Genomic DNA, 20,918 nt, shown 5'->3' on the forward strand with positions numbered 1-20,918 from the left:
TCACAAGCAGCTCTTTGCAGCATCAGAGCTGCAATACAGCAAGGCACTGGATCAGGCGACACATTAAAGTGTTTTTGTAGTTCTTCATGTTGGTAAGCTAACAAATCAAGAGCTGTGTTTTTCTTAGTCAAATCATGTCAAAACAAACCATAACTGACTGAAGTTTACCCATAGATAACCTTTTCTAAATCTCAGCAAATGCAACACTGATCTCCTTAGGAACTGCAACAGGACACTTTAGAAGTTCAGTAGAAAAAAGACAACAGAATGCATTCTGTGTCACTTACTGAAAGAGGATCACTAGTAACACAGGACAAGTGCTTGTTCCTATCAAAACAAGCAGATAGCAGAGGACATCCATGAAATCAGTGCTTCTTAAATGATGCAGCAGTAATCTAACAAAGCAGTGAGCAAAAGGTTCTGCAGGTCTTTCTGAAGCAGAAGCAACACTATTTCCACAGTCCAGAATGAGTCTTCTGACCCCAGAACTTCAAATAAGCAGTAATAGTTTCTACTGCTTTCAAGTTTACCTGAAAAAATTGTCAACCTGTACTCTGCAAAACAGCACTTAAATAGCATCACAGTCCTATTCTCTGCACACTATGACTGAAAATTATGTAATCCACAGCAGGTATGTATGTCCAATATGCATTCAATGCACTTGAGCATTCACTGGCAACAACACTGCTTTTGTGGCAAAGGCAGTAGGTGTCCAAGTGACATCAGCACACGCCTACAAAACCAGGAACAAGTCACCATTGATAAACAAAAAATAATCCAGAGCCCATAAGAAGTAAATGCGTATCTTCTAAATGCTATGAAATGTCACGTACATTTAGTGCTGCATCACTCAAATATTTGAGTTTCAAAGTTACTTCAATGATTTATTTAACAATGCACCCACACTGCTCTTTAATCACCATGCTTCAGTGATTGAATTGTTTGTCTTTTTACAGTGGCCAATAACAACATGAAGCAGAACTACAGTTTAAGGTCATGGTTTAGGGTTTAGGGTTCTTAGGAGTTTATAAGTTTTGGAACAATTAAATATTACTTACCTGTAGCTTCACACTTGATCAGTTGGTAATTAGTAATTTAACTAAATCCCTACTTACAACTTCATTGTCAGACAGACGATAAATCAATAATTTGATGGAGGGGGATAAACAAGCAGCAGCATTTGCATAAAGACTTGCACAGTGTGCAGTTCTACTTCTCATTTACTGGTAAGTGGTAAAAGAAAATTCTCTGGTATTCACAAAGCTGGTTTCCATGGAGAGACACCTGACTCTCCTTAAAGCAATAAACAAGCTGTTTATTGCTTTCAGCTTACCAGTACTGAAATGACATTGTGGAGTGTGAAAGGCCAAACCTTATATAAAATACCAATGCTAATTGGCAAATCAAATGCATTAGGACAGGATGATAAGGCTGTCCTAATGACATTAAAGCTAAAATTTAAAACATGCATGTTTCAGTGTATCTGTTGCAATCCCAATAGAGGAAACTGCATTCAATTGCTTCAGTGCTTATGCTTTTCAGTTTTCCTGGTGTTTTTTTAATACTGCTCCACTACCACATCTGTAAGACATTTGAAAAAATATATAAGGATCGAAACACTGCTCTTCATCAACGTCTAATAGTTCCATCTGAAACTCTGTGTAGTATCTCTAAACAGGTACAGAATAGTCATTATTTCATGTCACAAAACTGTTTAAAAAGAATTTGGATAACTGATTACTTGATGTTTTTTTAAGAAAAGGAGAATGCGCTTTTCAAGTATAAATTTTCCTCTTGAAAAATGTATGCTTAAATAGGCTTGCTACATTTTCCTTAACACAATAAGAAATACAACAGATACCTTACAGATGCAAAATGTTTTTTCTAACATTACACATTTTCTCATAGATCTCTTTACAACCATAAATATTTTAAAACTGCTTTCAAACTCTAAATATTAGCAGATAATTGCTCCTCTACCTCAAAATGAGTTACTGTAAAAACAATGCCTATGTATACACGAACACCATTAGTTCAATCCATGAACATACAAACTAAACAAATCTTAGTGAAAAACACATTTAGTTCAGCTGTAGAGTTCAGGTATTCATGTATATATTATCCAAGTCTTCTTTAAACTTAGGTATTGTTTAACAGTTATTCTACAAATATACTAGTCAGCATGAATGAGCATATAAACAACATACCCCCTAAGAGGATAAATTTTAGTTATAAAAAACTTACACTATTCTGGAGTGACAAATTATAGCAAAAAAAAAAAAAAAAGGTAAAGCAATTACTATGTGTTCAGCTGAAACTGCTGCTTAGTTTTCTACAATAGGCTTTATTCAAAAACATAGAGCTTTTACTTTTATAAAAATGATATTTATATAATACTGCTTTTTAAAGGAGCTCTATTTTACAATACAAAATCTAAGCCACAGAAGAGGCAAAAATATTTATCAGACAGCATATAGGTCAGTGAGAGATTCAAGGATAGAATTCAGGACTTCAGACCTTCGCCCATTGTCCTACTTATCCCATAACACCACCTCCTCAAGTTAATAATAGCTAATACCATGGATTTGCAGACTAATTCTCACAGACACTTCTGTAAAATAAGGTGTCAACCCAATTTTATAGAGAAGAAAACAGTGCTGAATTCTTTCTCACTTGTGCAATCTCTTTACTACTGTATTGATACTCAACATAAATTCAGATAAAGAGATATACAGCATTTTTAGACTACAACTCTGTATTCTGAACTACAGAAATCAAGAGACTTGTCTAATGACAGAGAGCAAGTCTGTAGCATAATGGGATGGAAGTGGATGAGTGCGGAATTCACACTCACATGCTCAACCCTTCTCTTTATCTGTATAACTTCAATTCCTTAAAATTACATGGGACATTGGATCAAGAAAAACAGCATCAGAAAAGTTTCAATTTTTTTATTCTCAGCTTTCTAACATTGAGCTTTATGAAAGCACTTTAAAAAAATCAATTTTTGGCAATCTATTTATTTGAATATTTAAATATCTTCTTGTGTTCTGATTACATGAGAGCGTTTCAGAGAAGGAGAGAAGTCTGAGATTTTTTTATTAGAGGTTTTGAATATTGCTCTGAGTTACTTATTTTAATTTTTTTGAAAAATCTTTAAGGCTTATAGCAAAGCAGAAACTGCACTGACTCACCAAAAAATGACATAATGAAACAACTGAAGAACTACATTTCTACCTGAAAAATTATAATCCCACCTATATTTTTTTTCCATGCAGGTGGCAAAAAAAAAAAAAAAAAAGAGTGAAGAAAGGTCTGTCAAATATAAACCCTAATAACCTTGAGTAACTGAAATTATGAGTACCTATGTTCTTGGACACACTGCTGTGATATTTAATTCCTAAGTAGTGTGGCTGTCTGACTCCACAACGCTACAACAGAGTTCTTATAGTCATACACCATAATGACAACAGCTACATTACATCAGTCTTAGCACTCTAATGAAATTTATGTAAGACTCCTAAACATAAACTTCTATGTCTGCAAAAATGAGAGGATTCAAGTGACATATATTTAGCATTTATATACATGTTAAATAAGCATGCCACCCATCAACAGCAAGCAATTTTCACAAATACAACTAAAAACCACTGCCAAGAGCAATTAAACAATTCAGCTGTTCACTGCTACCAAAAGAGATAAAACCAAGAATCGTTATGCACAATGCAGGGTTAACTAGTAAGTAATCAAGAAGTCCAGTAACTGAAACAACATAGTCCAGGTGGGCCTAGATTTGAATATCATTCAGACTGGTGCTTGTACAGCAGGCCCTGCAGCCACAGGGCTTCAGTACAAGTGAGTTGGGCAGGCCCTGCATGCACATCAGGGAGGTTGCTGCAGAGAGGGGCTCCCTCCATCTGAACTTCAAGTCACTCTGAACTGAGCATCAGACACTGCCATGGGACTGATTTGGAAACAAACAACAGAGATTGATCCAAAAAGTTTCAAGTTTATTGATCCACCCTGTGCCACTTCAGCTTTAACTATGGCCTGCAGCTTCTAGCAATCCTGTTCCCACTGCAAACTGCAGACTCCCTGAACTGAAACGGTGTGAACATGCACCCTATACCTCAAGCCAGTGACCAAGGCTCTACCATGTCATCACTACATACGTTTATTTGCTCTCCATGCTTCACATGCTCTCAAAAGCACTCTACTGTTCACATTCTGTTCCTTCATCGACATGCATGCAAAACCATGCCAACTCAGCCATACAACCTGCAGACTCTGAAAACTGCACATTTTATTGTAGTTCTTCCTTCCCTTTCATAGAATAATTAAGATTGGAAAAGATCTTTAAGATCATAATGTCCAACCTTCAACCCTGCTCACCCCTGAACCATATCCCCAAGCACCACATCTATATGACTTTTAAACACATCCAGAGGTGGTGACTCAACCACCTCTCTGGGCAGCCTGTTCCAATGCCTGACAAACCTTTCAGAGAAAAAAATTTCCTCATGTCTAGCCTAAACCTCCCCTGGTGTAGCTTTAGGCTGTTCGCTCTTGTCCAATCACTATTTACTTGTGAGAAGAAACCAGCACCTATCTCTCTACAACGTCTTTTCAAGTAGTTGTAGAGGGCAATGAGGTCTCCCTCAGCTTCCTGCTCTTTAGACTAAACAGCCCCAGTTCCCTCAGCCACTCTTCATAAGACTTGTTCTCTAGGCCTTTTACCAGCCTAGCTGCTCTTTTCTGCACCTGCTCCATCACCTCAATGTCTTTCTTGTATTGAGGGGCCAAAAAATGGACACAGTACTCGAGGTGAGTCCTCACCAGTGCCAAGTACAGGGGTAGGATCACTTCCCTAGATCTGCTTGCAACACTATTCCTAATACAAGCCAGGATGCCATTGGCCTTCTTGGCCACCTGGGCACACAGCTGGCTCATATTCAGCTGTTTGTTGATCAGCACCCCGAGGTCCCTTTCCAGCCACTCTTCTCCCAGCCTGTAGCACTGCATGGGGTTGTAGTGGCCCAAGTGCAGGACCTGGAACTTGGCCTTCTTGAAGCTCATAAAATTTGCCATTGATCCACTCTGTCAAAGTGCCTCTGCAGAGTCTCCCTACCCTCAAACAGATCAACACTCTCACCCAACTCAGTGTCATCTGCAAACTTACTGAGGGTGTGTTTTATCCCCTCATCAGAGGTAATTGATAAAAATTTTAAACAGAAGTGGTCTTAGTACTGAGCCCTGAGGAACACCACCTGTGACTGGTCACCAGCTGGATTTAGCTCCATTCACCACCACTCTCTGGGTCTGACCATCCAGCCAGTATTGTATCCAACAGAGAGCATGCTCATCCAAGCCACGAGAGCCAATTTTTTTCATCAGAACTGGGAGACAGTGTCAAAGGCTTTATGAAAGTCCAGGCAGACAACAAACACAGCCTTTCCCTCATCCATCAGGCAAGTCATTTTGTCATAGAAGGAGATCAGGTTTGCCATGCAGGATCTGCCTTTCATAAACCCACGTTGACTGGGCCTGATCACCTGATTGTTCTATATGTGGTGTATAATGACACTCAAGATGATTTGCTCTGTGACCTTCCCTAGCACTGACGTTAGACTGACAGGTCTGTACTTTCCCAGATCCTCCTTCTGGCCTTTCTTGTAGTTGGATGTCACATTTGCCACACTCCGGTTTTGCCAAGACTTCCGGTAAACAATAGAAAGAGGCTTGGTGAGCAAATCCTCCAGCTCCTTCAGTACTCTTGGGTGCAACCCATCCAGCCCCATAGACTTGTGTATGTTTAAATGCTGCAGCAGGTCCATGACTATTTCCTCTTCAATTGAAAAGGCTTCATTCTGTCCCCTCTCCCTGTCTTCCAGCTCAGGGCACTGGGTGTCCACGGAACAACCAGTTCTAATGCTAAAGACTGAGGCAAAGCAGGCATTAAGCACCTCAGCCTTCTCCTCATACTTTGTCACTAAGTTTCCCTCCCCATCCAATAAAGGTCCTTTTGTCGTTGATGTACTTTTAGAAACATTTTTTATTGTCTTTAATAATTGTAGCTAGCTGGAGTTCTAGTTGGGCTTTGACTCTCCTAATTTTCTCCCTGCATAGCCTCACTACATCTTTGTAGTCCTCATGAGAGGCCTGCCCCGTCTTCCAAAGGTCACAAATTCTTCTTTTATTCCTGAGTTCCAGCCAAAGCTCTCTATTCAGCCAGGTTGGTCTTCCTCCTCACCAACTCACCTTTCAGCACATGGGGACAACCTACTCCTGAGCCTTTGAGACTTCTTTTTTGAAGTATGTCCTGCCTTCCTGGACTCCTTTACCCTTCAGGACTGCCTCCCAAAGGATTTTGTCAATCAGTCCCCTCAACAGGCCGAAGTCTGCCATCTTGGAAGACCATGGTGGCAGTTCTACTGACCGCCCCCCTCCCCCTCTTAGCTCCCCAACAATTGAAAACACTGTAATTTAATGATCCTTATGCCCTAGATGGCCTCCAACCACTACTTCCCTCAAAAGCTGTTCTCTGTTCACAATGGGCAGGTCCAGAAGGGGACCTCCCCTGGTCGGTTCCCTCAAGCATTGTGTCAGGAAGTTATCTTTCACACACTTCAGGAACCTCCAGGACTGTACTCTCTCTGCTGTATTTTATTTCCAGCAGACATCTGGGAAGTTGAAGTCCCCCATGAGAACAAGGGGTAGCAATTGTGAAACCTCTCCTAGCTGCTTATAAAATATTTCATCTGCCTCTTCATCCTGGCTGGGAGATCTATAACAGACCCCAACCATGATATCAGCCTCACTGGCCTTCCCCCGACTCTTACCCATAAGGACTCAATCCTGTCATCTCCCTCACTAATTTGCATGCATTCATATATCTCTCTAATATAGAGGGCCATCCCACTACCTCTTCTTCTTCGTCCACCCATTCTGAAAAGTTGGTAGCCATTGACCACAGCACTCCAGTCATGCAAATCATCCCACCAGGTTTCTGTGATGGCAACTGTGTCACAGTTTTCCTGATGTAGAACAGCCTCCAGCTCCTTTCAAACATGACTAGACTCCTGTCTAACAAATGCCAACGTAAGGACTACATTCATGTGCTGAACTTGCTTCTCTCCAGTATTCAAGCATAATCTTCAGTCTGCCCTCAGCTACTGTTACCAAGCAGATTTCTGCCATTTTAACTAAAACTAGTTCAGTTATTTTCCATAGGGAGAACAGAGGCTGCACAGCAAATCGCAGTACCTGGTAACACTCACTTCAGTAACAGTATACATAAAATGACAACTTTCAGATGTAGCAGCCAGGTTTTATCTTTAACTATCTCTCTTTCACAGTTCTGGTCACTAAAGACTATTTCTAAAATCAGTGATAAACAGAGAAGCTGCACATCAATACTCACCTAAAAAGCATTCGAAGCACAACATACAGCACGGAGAATATGAGACTTTCAACTAAGGCCATACTATTTGTGAGATTTTAAATTATACAGAACAGCATTACAATTTGGCTTCTATCAAGAACAAGCATAGCTTTAGGAGATGATAGGGCATGATAGCTTTTCAACATGTTCTTTAGGTTTTTAAAATTTATTTTAAAAATTAATAGTATTCAATACGAGCACAAAAACCTATCAAGGCCTTACAGAGTAGCGTAGAGAAAAAACTGTTGCAGTTCCTTTTTAATGTTAATTGCAGCAGTTTTTCTAAATGCTTCAAATTAATTCTATTTTAATAAACACAAACCACCTCACTCTTGTTCTGGTCCAAAACTTGTTCTTTGAACACCATGTGCTTTTAACAGATTTCTTTCCTTTCTTTGTTCTTGTGATTCTTTTTTAATACAAGAGATTCTAGTCTTCCCAAATGTTCACATTACCAGTGCATAGAATGGCATAAAATTAATTCCTGTACACTCCCTAAAAACAATGCAGTAACAGGTCACACTGACATTCTGTAAATTTCTGTGAATCTTTGGAAATTAAACTCACATAACTGTTGTCAATGCTTAGGTCCAGGTATATTACAAGCACATTTGACTAACATTTTAAATGACATGCTTAATCAGTATAGATTCCTGGAAGAATATTATACTTTAGAACCCAATTTGAGACATCCTGACAATAATTTAAAAACTCTTTTATACACTCAAGTCTGGGCTTATACTACTCTCACTTGAAACAAACTTCACAATTATGCAGTCTTGATGAGCATTTAATGCAGACATGGAGGGGAAGATTTGCACTTTGTTTTTTTTTTTTTGAGTATGGAAAAACCTGGAAGCAGTAACTCAGGATAAAGTTAGCTCCTGCTTTCCCAGATTAGTTATTTTCCACCATTAATAAACCTGCTCCATTTAAACTTCAAAATACCCAAAGTAATTAAGCTATGTTGCGCTTGCCAATTTAGAGAGGCACTTGAGAGTAATATGCATGTTAATCAGGAACATTAGCTGCCAGACTATATGAATTCTACTTCTCATTACTCAACCTTTATTATTGTTACTTAGAATTGTTTTTCAGTTTTGGGAAAAAATTACCCCCCCCAAACAGAAATTAATCTCTGAAAATACTTACTCTGAGCTATAATACCCATCTGTTTTAGTGATGAGATGAATCCTTCCACAATCACCAGTTATTAAATAGCCCCTTGCTATGAGGGAACAAATTAAGATGTAGGACAATTCCAATTGCCTAGCAACAGCTCTTCTAACATCATGTTCTGACAAGTGGTTGGAGACTTTTCTAGTATGAAGTAGTTGCTGGAGCACAAGGACTTTCAGAGACGACAATAAGCTCTATCTTGGTGGCTAGTTTTGCTTTTCTTACTATCAGAAGAGTTTCCATACAAGTAAAATCCTCATTTCTACTCACAGGAAAGTCAAATGATACATACATTATGCTTTTAATCCTTACTCACTAGAGGCTCAGCCTGGCAAGGTGCCAAGTGAAGAAAGAGGACCCAGGCACTTGCAGTCATGCCAGACCTACTGCAATACAGGAAACCAGAGTTGGTATGTACCAGACAGACTGCAAGAGGCTTTCCTCATCTCAGATCTGCAGATTTCTTGAGCCAAGCCTCTTTCATTCTATAGATGTTACTACTGAAAACTCTGGGCGATGAAAACAAGTGCAAAAGCACTGTGTAGACCTTAAAATATGCACATGAGATCACCCAGTGCATTCTTACCCAACACCACAAAGGTTTGCAATGAATGCAGTTAAAAGAGATACTCAGTTCTCACTCTTAGACTTTATTATTGAAATGTAATAAATCTAATTGCAAGAATCAACCACTGAAGTTTTAGAAAAAATTATCTGTTATTTTAGTCTTTAAAATACCTTTATTCAACTTCATGCTGTTTTAGAAGGCAGACATTTAGTTCAGAAAAAGAATTTAAAATAATTGTTTCATTATCAAAAATGTACTAGAAGTTTAAATATACTGATACTATTTATCAGGCTATGTAGTTTTGGACTGCCTTTCAATTTTGAAGGTTGATAACCCAGCATTTTATCAGAAAGGCTGGTGTTTCATTTTAGATACTAAATTGTGGCACAGTCTAGTAAACCCTGATTTCTCAAAATGCATGTGCAGTTTTATTATTAAATCTGTTAATATATCCAATCTTATTTAGAGATTCACCCCATCTATATATCTTATCAGCACATGCTGCTTCTTTCCACTGTGGAATCATTACTATTTACGTACATAAGAATTAAAAGAATTAAATCAACACAGCTGAATCAGAAACCAGTTTTAAAAATACAGACAGAACATGAAAACCTCATTCTCTATTAGAACTCAATTGTTCTCAACAATGTATAGATGTCATACTTTGTAAAAAGAGAATTTAAAAGTCACCTTTCAAAAGCTGATTCAGGTCCATGGCATCATGCAAGACTTTTCGACTGTATCTGCGATCAAACTCGGAATCTAACAAAAAAAATACAGTTTTAAGAATGGATCTCCCAACCCCACAGGTTTTACCAATTTTGTGTTGTGCTTACATTCTTCAAAATTACCGTATAATTCTTGGTTTACATTTTCCTGTCTTTTTACTTTTAGTTTTTTATCATTTGATGCTGCAAGTTCAAAAGACTGAATAGGACTGATGTCTGGAGTTGACAGAGGTGTTACATCAGTCACTGTGTCTTCAGATTCCTCCAAGTAGTCACCAAGCTTTTGTTTTCCTTCTGCTAATTTCATTGCTGACTTGAATTTTTGTTTTGGAGATAGGAGAGCATTCCTACAAGCACTCCGCTTTGAGGAAGAATGAGATGAATCTGATAAACAGCTATCGGAATCTGAATCAGAACAATCTGTATCTGTGCTTGAGGATGAGGATGACGAAGACGAGGAGGAGGAAGATGATGAGGAGGAGCTGATATTAGTATATTTTTTGCTAGCCTTTTTAATGTTGTTTGACTGTTTAGCTGACTTCGGTCTAGCCTTTTTTTTTTTGCTATCGTCACTACTATCTTCTTCATCTGTATAATAGTCTTCTTCACCTTCTTTAACTATTTTGGGGATTCCAGCAGGAACATTCTCCTGTGTTCCCCTATTTGCTGTAGATGTTGCTCCAGATGTACCTGCACTTTCCGCAACCGGAGAAAGTGTCAAAGATGAAGCATCTCCAAGATAATCTGTGCTATTTTCTAGAGACTGATTATTCTGCAAATGTTTCTGCTTTTCTTCATTTTCCTCCTCACAACACTTTGCATCGTTTGAATTAGAAACCATATCAGGGTCTGCATGAGCTGCCTTTATACTTCCTTTCTCTATACATTCATGATTTTCTTCAGCTTTCTTTTTCTCATCCTCAAAATCACTGTCAAAGAAAGCATGATCCACTTCACCGTCTGATACATCTTCAAATCGGTCCATAATGAAATATGAAGTGCCACCTGCAAACATCAGAAAAGGTTTCCAAAAGTTATCATAAAAACAGATCCAAGCACACTTTTAGTAGAATACTTTTGCTGTTTACTCTTTTAGCTCTAGCAATTTATAATTCTGCAAAATGTCAGGTTGCCAGGGACAACTGCAGAGCAAGTTCTACAAAGAAATTTAGTGCCACCTTGTTGTGCACAGCTTACATGTTAGACTGAAAAGCTTTACATTAAGCCAACAAAAACCACAGCCATTTCAAAACTTCCTAAGGAAATTATTCAAACATCGTTAGTGGCTAAAGGGTCTTAAATATGAGAAAAAAGCAACTTAAGTGTGTGATTTTGTACAACTAAGCTAGAGCCATTTTTAAGCTAAAGCCACTAATAAGCTTGGATTTTAAATTAAAAACCTTTTTTGTATGTGGTGGCCATCATCTTGGCTGACACAGCCATTCAAACTGCAGTTTACATTAAAAAATCCATGGCTCTATAGGTTAAATTATTAACAGATGTAAGGTGTGTCAATGTTAACGTTTTAGTTTGGATCAGGAGCCTGCTGTTCTTGACAGTTCTTTTTAACTTGCACTGCATAGGATAGTGAGCAAACCTGATTCTTTCAGATGAAGCTAACCTTTAAAGTGTTCTCCAAGCATGAAACAAGTGCAATTAAACTAGCAGCAACCATTCAGTCCATGGGATCTGATTATGGCTAGCCCAAATACACACAGTGTGATTTTCAGGTCCATTACGCCCTACAAATCTGCTACTATTGTGTGGTATTTTTTGCAGTGCATTTCTATCTGGTGTTAGATCCTATGCATGTAGCAGGGGGGGATATGACAGTTTCCACTCAGTTCAAGTTCCACTTCCACAGAGTTAAAATTAAAAAACCCAAAGAACCCCCCCAACCAAACAAAATTAGCCACTGTCAAAGTATACTGTTCTCATCTAGCCAATCATATGTTTCTTCTGTGATTTACAACAGATTTTATATAAATTTTGTAAGCTGCAATCAATACATACGTAACATTTTTTAGAGCCAAGGAAACCACAAAGACAGTTGAAGCAACTATATACAGCAGGAGAAACGGAATATTTCACAAGATGGATGGATGGTCTCCCTTAAACCATACATAGCTGGTTGTCATGGCAAACTAAGGTGAGAAAGGAATTCCTAAACTTGCTTTGAAACTGAGTGACATAGACCTTGCAGTTATCTTGCCACTTCTCAAATAATACCAAGTTTAAAAGGAATTTGAAATATGCACTCCAAATACAAAAAGCACAACATAAACCTTTAAAGCAGGTCTGGCCTCTCCTGTGGTTTACAAAGCCAAAGAGACTTAATATGGTTAGATGTTGTGTAAAGCTGAATATGCTATTAAACAATAGGAGAGTGGGTCAGCTTTGGTACCACAAAGAGAAACTCTTTAAAGCACCTAGTTCCTCCCAAGAGCAACAGAGCAAAGGAATTAAAACACCTGGGAACTCTTAATTTAAAATGCTACACAGAATTTGGAAATACTTCATGTTCATGACGCTTCCTGTGATCCCTGGGCTTCAGGCAGCTTGCATACTCTGCAATGTCCAACTGTCATGGTCATTTCTAGAGCAACTTCCTAAATGTGTAATGCATTTTAATATAATAAAACATGCACAATAGAATAAAAATTTAGAAGAGCAACACATTATTTACATTTAAACTTCTACCTCATAGAACCTAAACCAGAAAGGAACCAACAAGAAATTTTTGGCATTATCTGTAGGCTACAGATCATGCATTATTTAATTAGCAAGTACAATTTGGGCAAAGCCAATTCTATGAAGAAAACAAATACAGCAAGTACAGTATTAAAACAAAAACCTTTCTTCTCTATGATGCAAGGTTTTTGTTACTTAAGGCAATCTCACCAGTTTGTAGCTTCAGACAGATTATGACTGACTGGCAAAAGTCAGTATGTGGTGTATTTCACTTGCCTCAAACACAGATTTGATATACTGTTAGCACTGTTGTACATGTAAGGATGTTAAGGCAAAAAAGAAGTTTGCAAGTGAATACAGACCAATGAGTACAACTTGAAACATAAAATGTTGCTGAGTGCAATACACACATCCATTTATTTTCTATGAAATGCTACTCTTGCAGAGGAGACTAAACTAACTATCTCATCAGCTATATTATAATACACAGTCACAACACCCCTTCTCAGATGTCTCTTTTCTGAACACAGTCTCTTCAGTGAGGACAGGATTTAACTCCAGACAGTAGCAAAAAAAGCAGAATAGAGGTGGCAAAAGGTGATAAAAGATACCAAGGAGCAGGAACATGCCTTTTTACCATTAGCATCAGTCAAGAAGCACACATTGGCTGTTTTCCATGAAGCCTGGGCTCTTACTGATTCACAGACAGCAACCACTGCTACAGGAGAAACACAGTTTAGCAGTTGGACTGCCCAAGGGGCAGTAGGTGCAACACTGATGATTTTATTGCCAAATGCTCTTTCACCTTTTCTGGCACAACCCCTTAACAACTTGAGCCTTCATCTTCATGGAAAACAGACATGCTGTGTTGGTCAGTTTCTCTCACTGACATTCTTAATCATTAACAAACTAAATATTAATAAATTTTGAAGTTTCCATTAAAAACAAATGAGGAAATAGATTAAGAGATTGTATTCTTGGTTCCGGCTCCCCTCATGCATTTAGACTGTCTTTAAGGGAGCTGGAATTTGCCAAGAAGAAGAAACACAGAAGAAGCAACACAAAAGAAGCAATTATGGTGATAAAGCATGCCTAAATTAATGAATTGGCTGTGCATGCACCCCCCGCCCCTTTATATATAGGGCAGTGTAACTCTATTTCTGTGAGAAGTACAGAGTCCTGCCATGTTATCAATTGTTAAAACAAACAATCAAAAAGTGATATTCTGAAATCCCAGGAAAACTGTCATTAGAGTCAAATACTTAAAATTAACCACTAATTCTAATGACTATCATTTATTTACAAAAACATATATCTGTTTTCTGCCATTAAACCCTCAAACACAAATATGATCAACTCAAATGAGCAGGTTGGCCACTAACTGTCAGATTTTTTTTGACTGTAATATTTCCTCTCCCCGTGTAAATCTCTACCTCTCTCCCCCTGTTTCTTTTAACTCTAAAAGAGTTTACCCACCCCTTACTCCAGCCAAGCACACCTATTTGTCTTTGTCTCTTCCTCACTGCAGTTCCTCCTAGATTATACCACTTTTTAATCCCTTCACCTGTAAATGCCAAGCTTGACCCACTTAAGATCAGGAAGTAGTGGCAAATCAGCCAAGGAGAACATGCAGTCTGGCTGCCTGGCAGTAGGGACCCATGCTTTCTTGTCAAGGGGTTGATGCACTGAGCATCTGACTCCTACCAAGACAGCATCTGAGTTCTCACCCGTTGGCCACTGCAAGAGTGGAGACCACTCAGCTCCTGTACTGGCCAGCCACTGACTGCTGCTGCTGCACTGCACAAAGGTGTGCAGTGAAGTACATTAAGCACCTTGTGAATGATTCAAGGTACTTTAGTCTTGGTTAAACCTTAAAGTTATCCAACCAATCTTTCACTTTTAAAAATGCAAACCATCTGAAATACATGTGTCAGACAGTACTGAAATAAATCACAGAAAAAAAAACACTCAACATAAAAGTACAAGCAGTGATGACTTTCTTTTAAGCGTTCTGCTTTCATAATCAAGGAAGAGGATGATTTGTATAGAGAGGAAAGCCAGGGCTTTTGTTTGATTGTTTTTTCCATCTAGCAACATAAAAATTCTGAGCATGTGGAACACCACACTCTGAATTTGTATGCTATATATCCTCTGAAGGCCTTAAGTGCTTTCAGAAAGTCTTAAGATTCTGCTATTTAATCAAAATGGAAAACTAGCCTCTTAAGCATGCTGTGGCCTGAATCAGAAACATTTGACATTACTGCACACATATTGTGCATCACCACAAAGGCTGTAATGCAGCACAGCTATAGCACACTCAAGATGAGTCAACAATATGTTTCCTGCAACAAAAAGGAAAAGACCTCATCTTAGGAGGTATAAACAAACATATATGTAAAGTATCAGAACCAATAACAATGTTGTATTCACCTCCAGCAATGCACCTTGTGGTTTAGGGTTATTAATTTTGCTTTGTAGGTATAACTGATACCAAAAGAAGTATCCAAGCAGGCAACCTTCTCCCAGCCTATACAATCAGTGCTTGCACAGATGGCACCTCTCCTTTCAGGTGGAAATTTCTACCTCTTCAGACCAGGGATTCACCCTCCTTTTCTCAGAAAGGAGTGTTTGAGAGGTAAGGGGTTGGAAGGTTAAGGTGTTTTGATTATAAGGTTTCTGCTATCAATGTCAGATGTTATTTAGGACACTCCAAAATCCTCTGACTTTAATAATTGTCACTCTTTCAGGGATCCTTCCCCCTTAAACCTGCTGACTGCCAAATCACCTTCTTGTATGCTGAACTTGGTAGAGTGAAAATGCTAAACATATCATCTGCCTAATTTAAACAGGTTACCATGCAAAAACATACTAGTCCAAGCCCCACCCTTCTCTTTCTCCCTTCCCTTCCTCATTTTTGGCTGAGCTGCAAAAACAAAACAAAACAACAACAAAAAAAGACAAATTTGAAAATGTCTAGAAGAGAGCAAAAAAATTAAGACAACTAGAAAAGTCCAATTTCTGATGGTTTGTTTAATTTAAAAGCTGAAATTCAGGGAAACATAGTATCTGTAAAACAGACTAACCCAAAAGTTAGGTTTGTTCTTAGGTACAGTGAACAGTGGTAAAGATCAACTAGGGCAGCTGCTTCCAGCCATGAGACAAACCACACATACTCAGCCCTACCTACCTCCTCCTTAGTTAGAGCTTTCATTTTTGCAACTAAGAAACAACAAATCATGCAAAGGAGGAAATAACTCTCTGGAAACTGTTTCCCCTTGAGGGAAATCACCAATTAATTAAACAAACAGCCTGTTTAGTAGACACCCTAATTTTCCAAGCTCAGAGCACAATACCTGCTACAGCTGTTCTGCACACCACATGCTCTCCAAACTTGAGTACCAGTTTCCCACATCCAAACCATGACTGGTCCATGACCAATCTACAAAGCAGGAAGCCTCAACCCCAGCTCAGAATAAACAACACTACAAATCTACCGAAGCCCTGCTCCTCCACACAGACATACATCCTGCATTGCCCCTGTTCCTACACCTCAAGATGGAAGGGCTGGTTGAGGCACAGGCAGTTACTCTGCAAAACACCACAAAGCAGACAGGTGCTGGAATGAGAATCATAGAAGAATTTAGGCTGGAAGGTATCCTCTGGGCATTTTCCAGTCCAGTCAACTGCTCAATGCAGGGTCAGTTTCAAAGCTAGATCTAGTTTTACTTGGGGTCTTGTTCAACCAAGTTTTCAAAAACTCCAAGGATGAACTCTTCATGTCCTAAACGGCCATCTGCCCCAGTGCTTAACAAATCACACTGTGATTTTTCTTTTTATTCAATCAGAATTTCCTATGTCACACCTTGCAACTACTAGCTCCTACCCTTTCATGGTGTACCTCCAAGAAAAATCTGGCTCTGGCATGTTACAGGTAACCATGTTGCTGTTGATCAACCACCTAGACATAACTTAATGGGGGTGAATCCCTCTGTTCAGATTACAACCTACATATAAGTATTTCCTCCCGATGCATTACAAACTTCTTGATGGCTCATGAGACAGAAGCAGACTTGTGCTTTAACTGAGTAATTCGACCAGGCCATGGAAACCTCCATTTGCCCTAGATCAGATCTCACAGGACCTAAATCAAGATCAGATCAGAACTACCATTGTTTCTAGAGCATCTGAAACCACTCATCCAGCTGATTCTCAGCTGTCTCTCTAATGCCTTCCAGTGTTTTTTTCCCTCTCCTAGGTAAAGACGAGCAATGAGAGAAGACCTGCTACTTTAGATCTATGGGGTCAACAAATCCAGCCATTGATGCCCTTTTTCATCTGAGTTTTGGGTTCTTCTTACTTCATGAGTTGTTGTTTTTTTTGGTTGGCTTGGTTCATGGCTTGGTTCTCTCTGCTGGACGCAAAGGAAAATATTCTTCCCTCTATGCTGCAAGATATAGTTTATTAACTCCCAAACCTATAACAAGTTAGCCCTCAGAACAGTGGTTCTGTCTCCAGAGACAGGCCCACTGGAGATGCTCCAAAGTACTTTGGAGCCCTTTTAAAAGGATTCCAACAGAAGGCCCCCAGTCTCCTGGCTTTTTCAAGCAAGGATTCAGTTCAGCAAATTGGCACCAAAGTGCCCTGGAACAGAGTCAGTTGCTGTCATCTGTTAGAGCAAATGAAAGCACATGACTACCAGAGAAACCTAGATGACTGAAGGGCAAAGGCTTTCAAGTTAATGTACAAAGAAGGGGGGGAAAGAAGACCAAAAAATTAAATTCCTCTTGAGCCAAAAAGAAGCCATTCCCATACTATGAAAAGTTGCAATACATAATGCTGAGAGGTGTGGGTCTGTAGCTCCAGGAATTCACTCATATGCACACAATAAATGTTTGTTCTTCATTGAAGGTCACCTTGTGACTCCATGAGCAGAAAGGCTGGGTCAGACACTGCAAGGTTATATGTGGATGACACCAAGCTGTGCATGTGGTTGACACCCTAGAGGGAAGGGAGGCCATCCAGAGGGACCTTGATAGGCTTTGGAGGTGGGCTCGTGCCAACCTCATGAAGTTCAACAAGGCCAAGTGCAAGGTCCTGCACCTGGGTTGGGACAAACTCAAGCAAAATACAGGTTGGATAGAGAATGGAAAGAGAGCAGTCCTGAGGAAAAGGACTTGGGGGTGCTGGTCAAACAGAAGTTCCACATGAGCGGGCAGTGTGCACTTGAAGCCCACAAAGCCAACAGTGTTCTGGGCTGCATAAAAAGAAATGTGACCAGCAGGTCAAGGGAAATGATTCTGCCCCTCTGCCCATGAGACCCTACTTCATCATCCAGTTCTGGAGCCTCTCAAGACAGGAAGGACATAGAGCTCTTGAAACAAATGCAAAGGAGGGCCACAAAGATGATTCAAGGGCTGGAGCACCTCTGCTATGAAGGCAGGCTGAGAGAGGTGGGGTTGTTCAGCCTGGAGAAGACTCCAAGGAAACGTTACAGAGGCCTTCCAGCACCTGAAGGGACCTGCAGGAAAGCTGGGGAGGGGCTCTTTACCAGGGTGTGTACTGATAGGACGAGGGGTAATGGTTTTAAGCTGGAAGAGGGTAGACTTAGGTTAGACATTAGGAAGAAATTCTGTTCTGTAAGGGTGGTGAGACACTGGAACAGGTTGTCCAGGGCAGTTTTGGATGCCTCCCCCCTGGAAGTCTTTAAGGGCAAGTTGGATGGGGCTTTGAGCAACGTGGTCTAGTGGAAGGTGTCCCTGCCCATGCAGGGGGGTTGGAACTAGATGATCTTTTAGGTCTCTTCTGACCCAAACCATTCTGTGATTCTATTCTGTGATTATATGATGGGAGTGCTGATGCCCATCAGGCCTGTCTAAACAAGCCAAGGCAGTTCACTGATGAGAATCCCAAGAAAATGACCAGCAGACCCTTCAAACCCAGAGGGAAAAGAAGCAGCTTCTAGTTCAAATAAAAAATAAGGACAATTAGTCATATGCTGTTTGATAGAAGTATCAGCAGGTTCTGGAAGGATTTCCTTCATAAGGCAATCCATCTCTACAAGCTTAAGTGACATCACCTGCATCAGTGCCACATGGGCTGTCAGACACTGTTTCTCACTACATGGAAGAGTCCCATGTCTGGCCTTCTCAGGGACCAAAAGACTGGAGTTATGTGTGTCATCATCCTGATGCACCAGCTGGGGGACGGATTACCTGTGCATGCTTTCATTAAGCTCCAAGAACACTACTCAAACATCAGATTCCTTAGGACATGATGAGACTAATAAAAGCAGCTGCTGCAGACTGTTGGGAGTCAGGTGTCACCACCTTTCAAATGACAATGGATACACCACCTCCTCTGCTTCATGTAAGCAATGGTTCTGTGTTCATCACCTGTCTCAAAAAGTACAGCACAGGGTAGCCCAAACCTCAGCAGAGGTCTCCGTGTACCTCTCAAGCTCTCAAACCACCATTGATCATTCCCCATTTGAAACTACATAGAGGCATAAATCCCTGCTTTCATCACAGCTCAAAAGCAAAGGAGAAACAACAATCCTTTCACCAATAATTTGTACAGTAACCTGTTCTCTACTCTCACCTTGTAACAGACCAGTTGTGTTCAGTGTGTCTTCCTGTCCCCTTCATTGTGAGCAACACAGATATGGCCCAGTAATGCTTAGAATCTGCAGACACTCTGCTGCTGCTGTTGGGAAGCCAGCCCTCAAAAATAAAGCTATAATAGAGTTCAACAGCTTTGAAATTTTCATCCAAGAGCATCAGCTCTGTGCACATGCCACTTAACCTTAGCATACTCTGGATTTGACTCCATGCCAGTCCTGAAGTAGGTGGCAGGACCACAAAGGAAGCACTTACACCATTTCACAAACTATTGACGGAGTTCAGCAGCAGATAAATCAGCCTACTCCAGAAAACCAAGCTATCCTCACCAAGTGGCACAACGCAGAACTGCCTCCAACAACAGAAATGGTCCCTAAACTAGAAGTTTGTTCATGGTTCTAAGGTTAGAGGTTTAGAATGTTTATGTTTAATGACCTGACTGCACAAAGAAGCATGTCATCACCATTTTCCTCAGCACTTTGCCTAAATGTGCTTCCACACAGATCAAACCGCTGTGACTTCTGTGACTGTAAGATGACACCTATTATCATGGCTTGGAAAAAAACAAGAAACCAAAAAAGAACAAACACATACAATTTTACAAAGATAATCACATCCCTCACAGCCACTAGAAAATAAGATGCAATTCTTTAATTTTCAGTTAATGTACTTTTATGTAAGAGGGATAAGCACTGTCTGGTACAACTAATCAGGGTGAAGTACAGAAATTCAGTCACTAAATAAGTACACAAAGAGCAGCTTAAACAAGTATAATTTAGGAACAGACCACGTATATTTATGTTTCCTTAGAATGCGTGCAGGGGGCAAAACAGGTAAAGGCCTCTTGAAATCCTCTCTTGCACTATTTTTTTATTACTTGTTCATTTCTTCAGGTGAGAATCACCAGGATGAAAAAGCAGATAAAATGCTGAAAGATAGGGCTCCCTCTTAAATTCAACATAGTATGAGTTTCCTGGACTTCTGGTGTTTATTATGTTATTAAAATGAAAAAATTCAGGAATGACAAATATCCATCACTGAATTGTAACTTAAATGTCAGTTCAGATTGTCAGGTGGGAAAAACCTTAGCCAAGGAACACAGGTTATGATTTAGATCATCCCATCACCAATCTTGTTTGAACTAAGACCAAGAAGCAGGGAATGAAAAAGACTTTAAAAAGCAGCTCTAAGTGGAAGCAGAAAGGCACATCCAACATAACAGTCTGTCAATCTCCCATGAATTTAAGTAGATACCTAGGCTCACCTAGGAGGCAGCTCACTTGGAGGCTCTTTCCTCTAAGCTTCAGGTGTATTATTATATTATTATATATTACCTGACTTCTGGCTGGGCAGATTTGATAAAGCTTGTAGATGCTCCTGTCACCTGTACCACAGAAGGCCACATGCCACCTTTGCTGCAAATTTTGAAATGCTCCTTAGAGAGCACCTGTAGGTGCTGCTAGGTCAAGTCTCTGAAGGGATTTGCCAATTGCACTTTCAAAGCCTTATCAGGCTCCACAGTCCTGATGGCCCTTCGAGTCCATCTAAGTCTTACGCAGAAACATGGGAAACACGGGCAAGCACAAAACCAGAACAAAAATCCCAGTAGGTCATAAAAGCTTTAAGTCCCAAGACCAGGAAGAGAATGTCTCCAAATTACTTGTTCTCTGCTTTTCTCCAGTCTCTATTCC

General features: G+C 39.8%; 1 protein-coding gene across 5 annotated transcripts in view; it reads right to left on the reverse strand.

The window, feature by feature from the left end:
* CFAP97 (cilia and flagella associated protein 97) overlaps positions 1 to 20,918 on the reverse strand; it is a 42,239-nt gene that overhangs the window by 19,483 nt on the left and 1,838 nt on the right. For 4 of the 5 annotated variants that reach the window (XM_051616771.1, XM_051616770.1, XM_051616768.1 and 1 more), the window contains exons 2-3: positions 10,028 to 10,924; positions 9,882 to 9,953 (exon numbers count right to left, since the gene is read on the reverse strand). In XM_051616771.1, coding sequence (XP_051472731.1) covers positions 9,882 to 9,953; positions 10,028 to 10,904 — 949 coding nt within the window. In that variant the 5' untranslated portion in view covers positions 10,905 to 10,924. The remainder of the gene's footprint in view (positions 1 to 9,881; positions 9,954 to 10,027; positions 10,925 to 20,918) is intronic. The other variant, XM_051616769.1, reaches the window with a different exon arrangement.

Source organism: Apus apus, chromosome 4 (assembly GCF_020740795.1).
Source record: "Apus apus isolate bApuApu2 chromosome 4, bApuApu2.pri.cur, whole genome shotgun sequence".
Lineage (NCBI taxonomy): Eukaryota > Metazoa > Chordata > Aves > Apodiformes > Apodidae > Apus > Apus apus.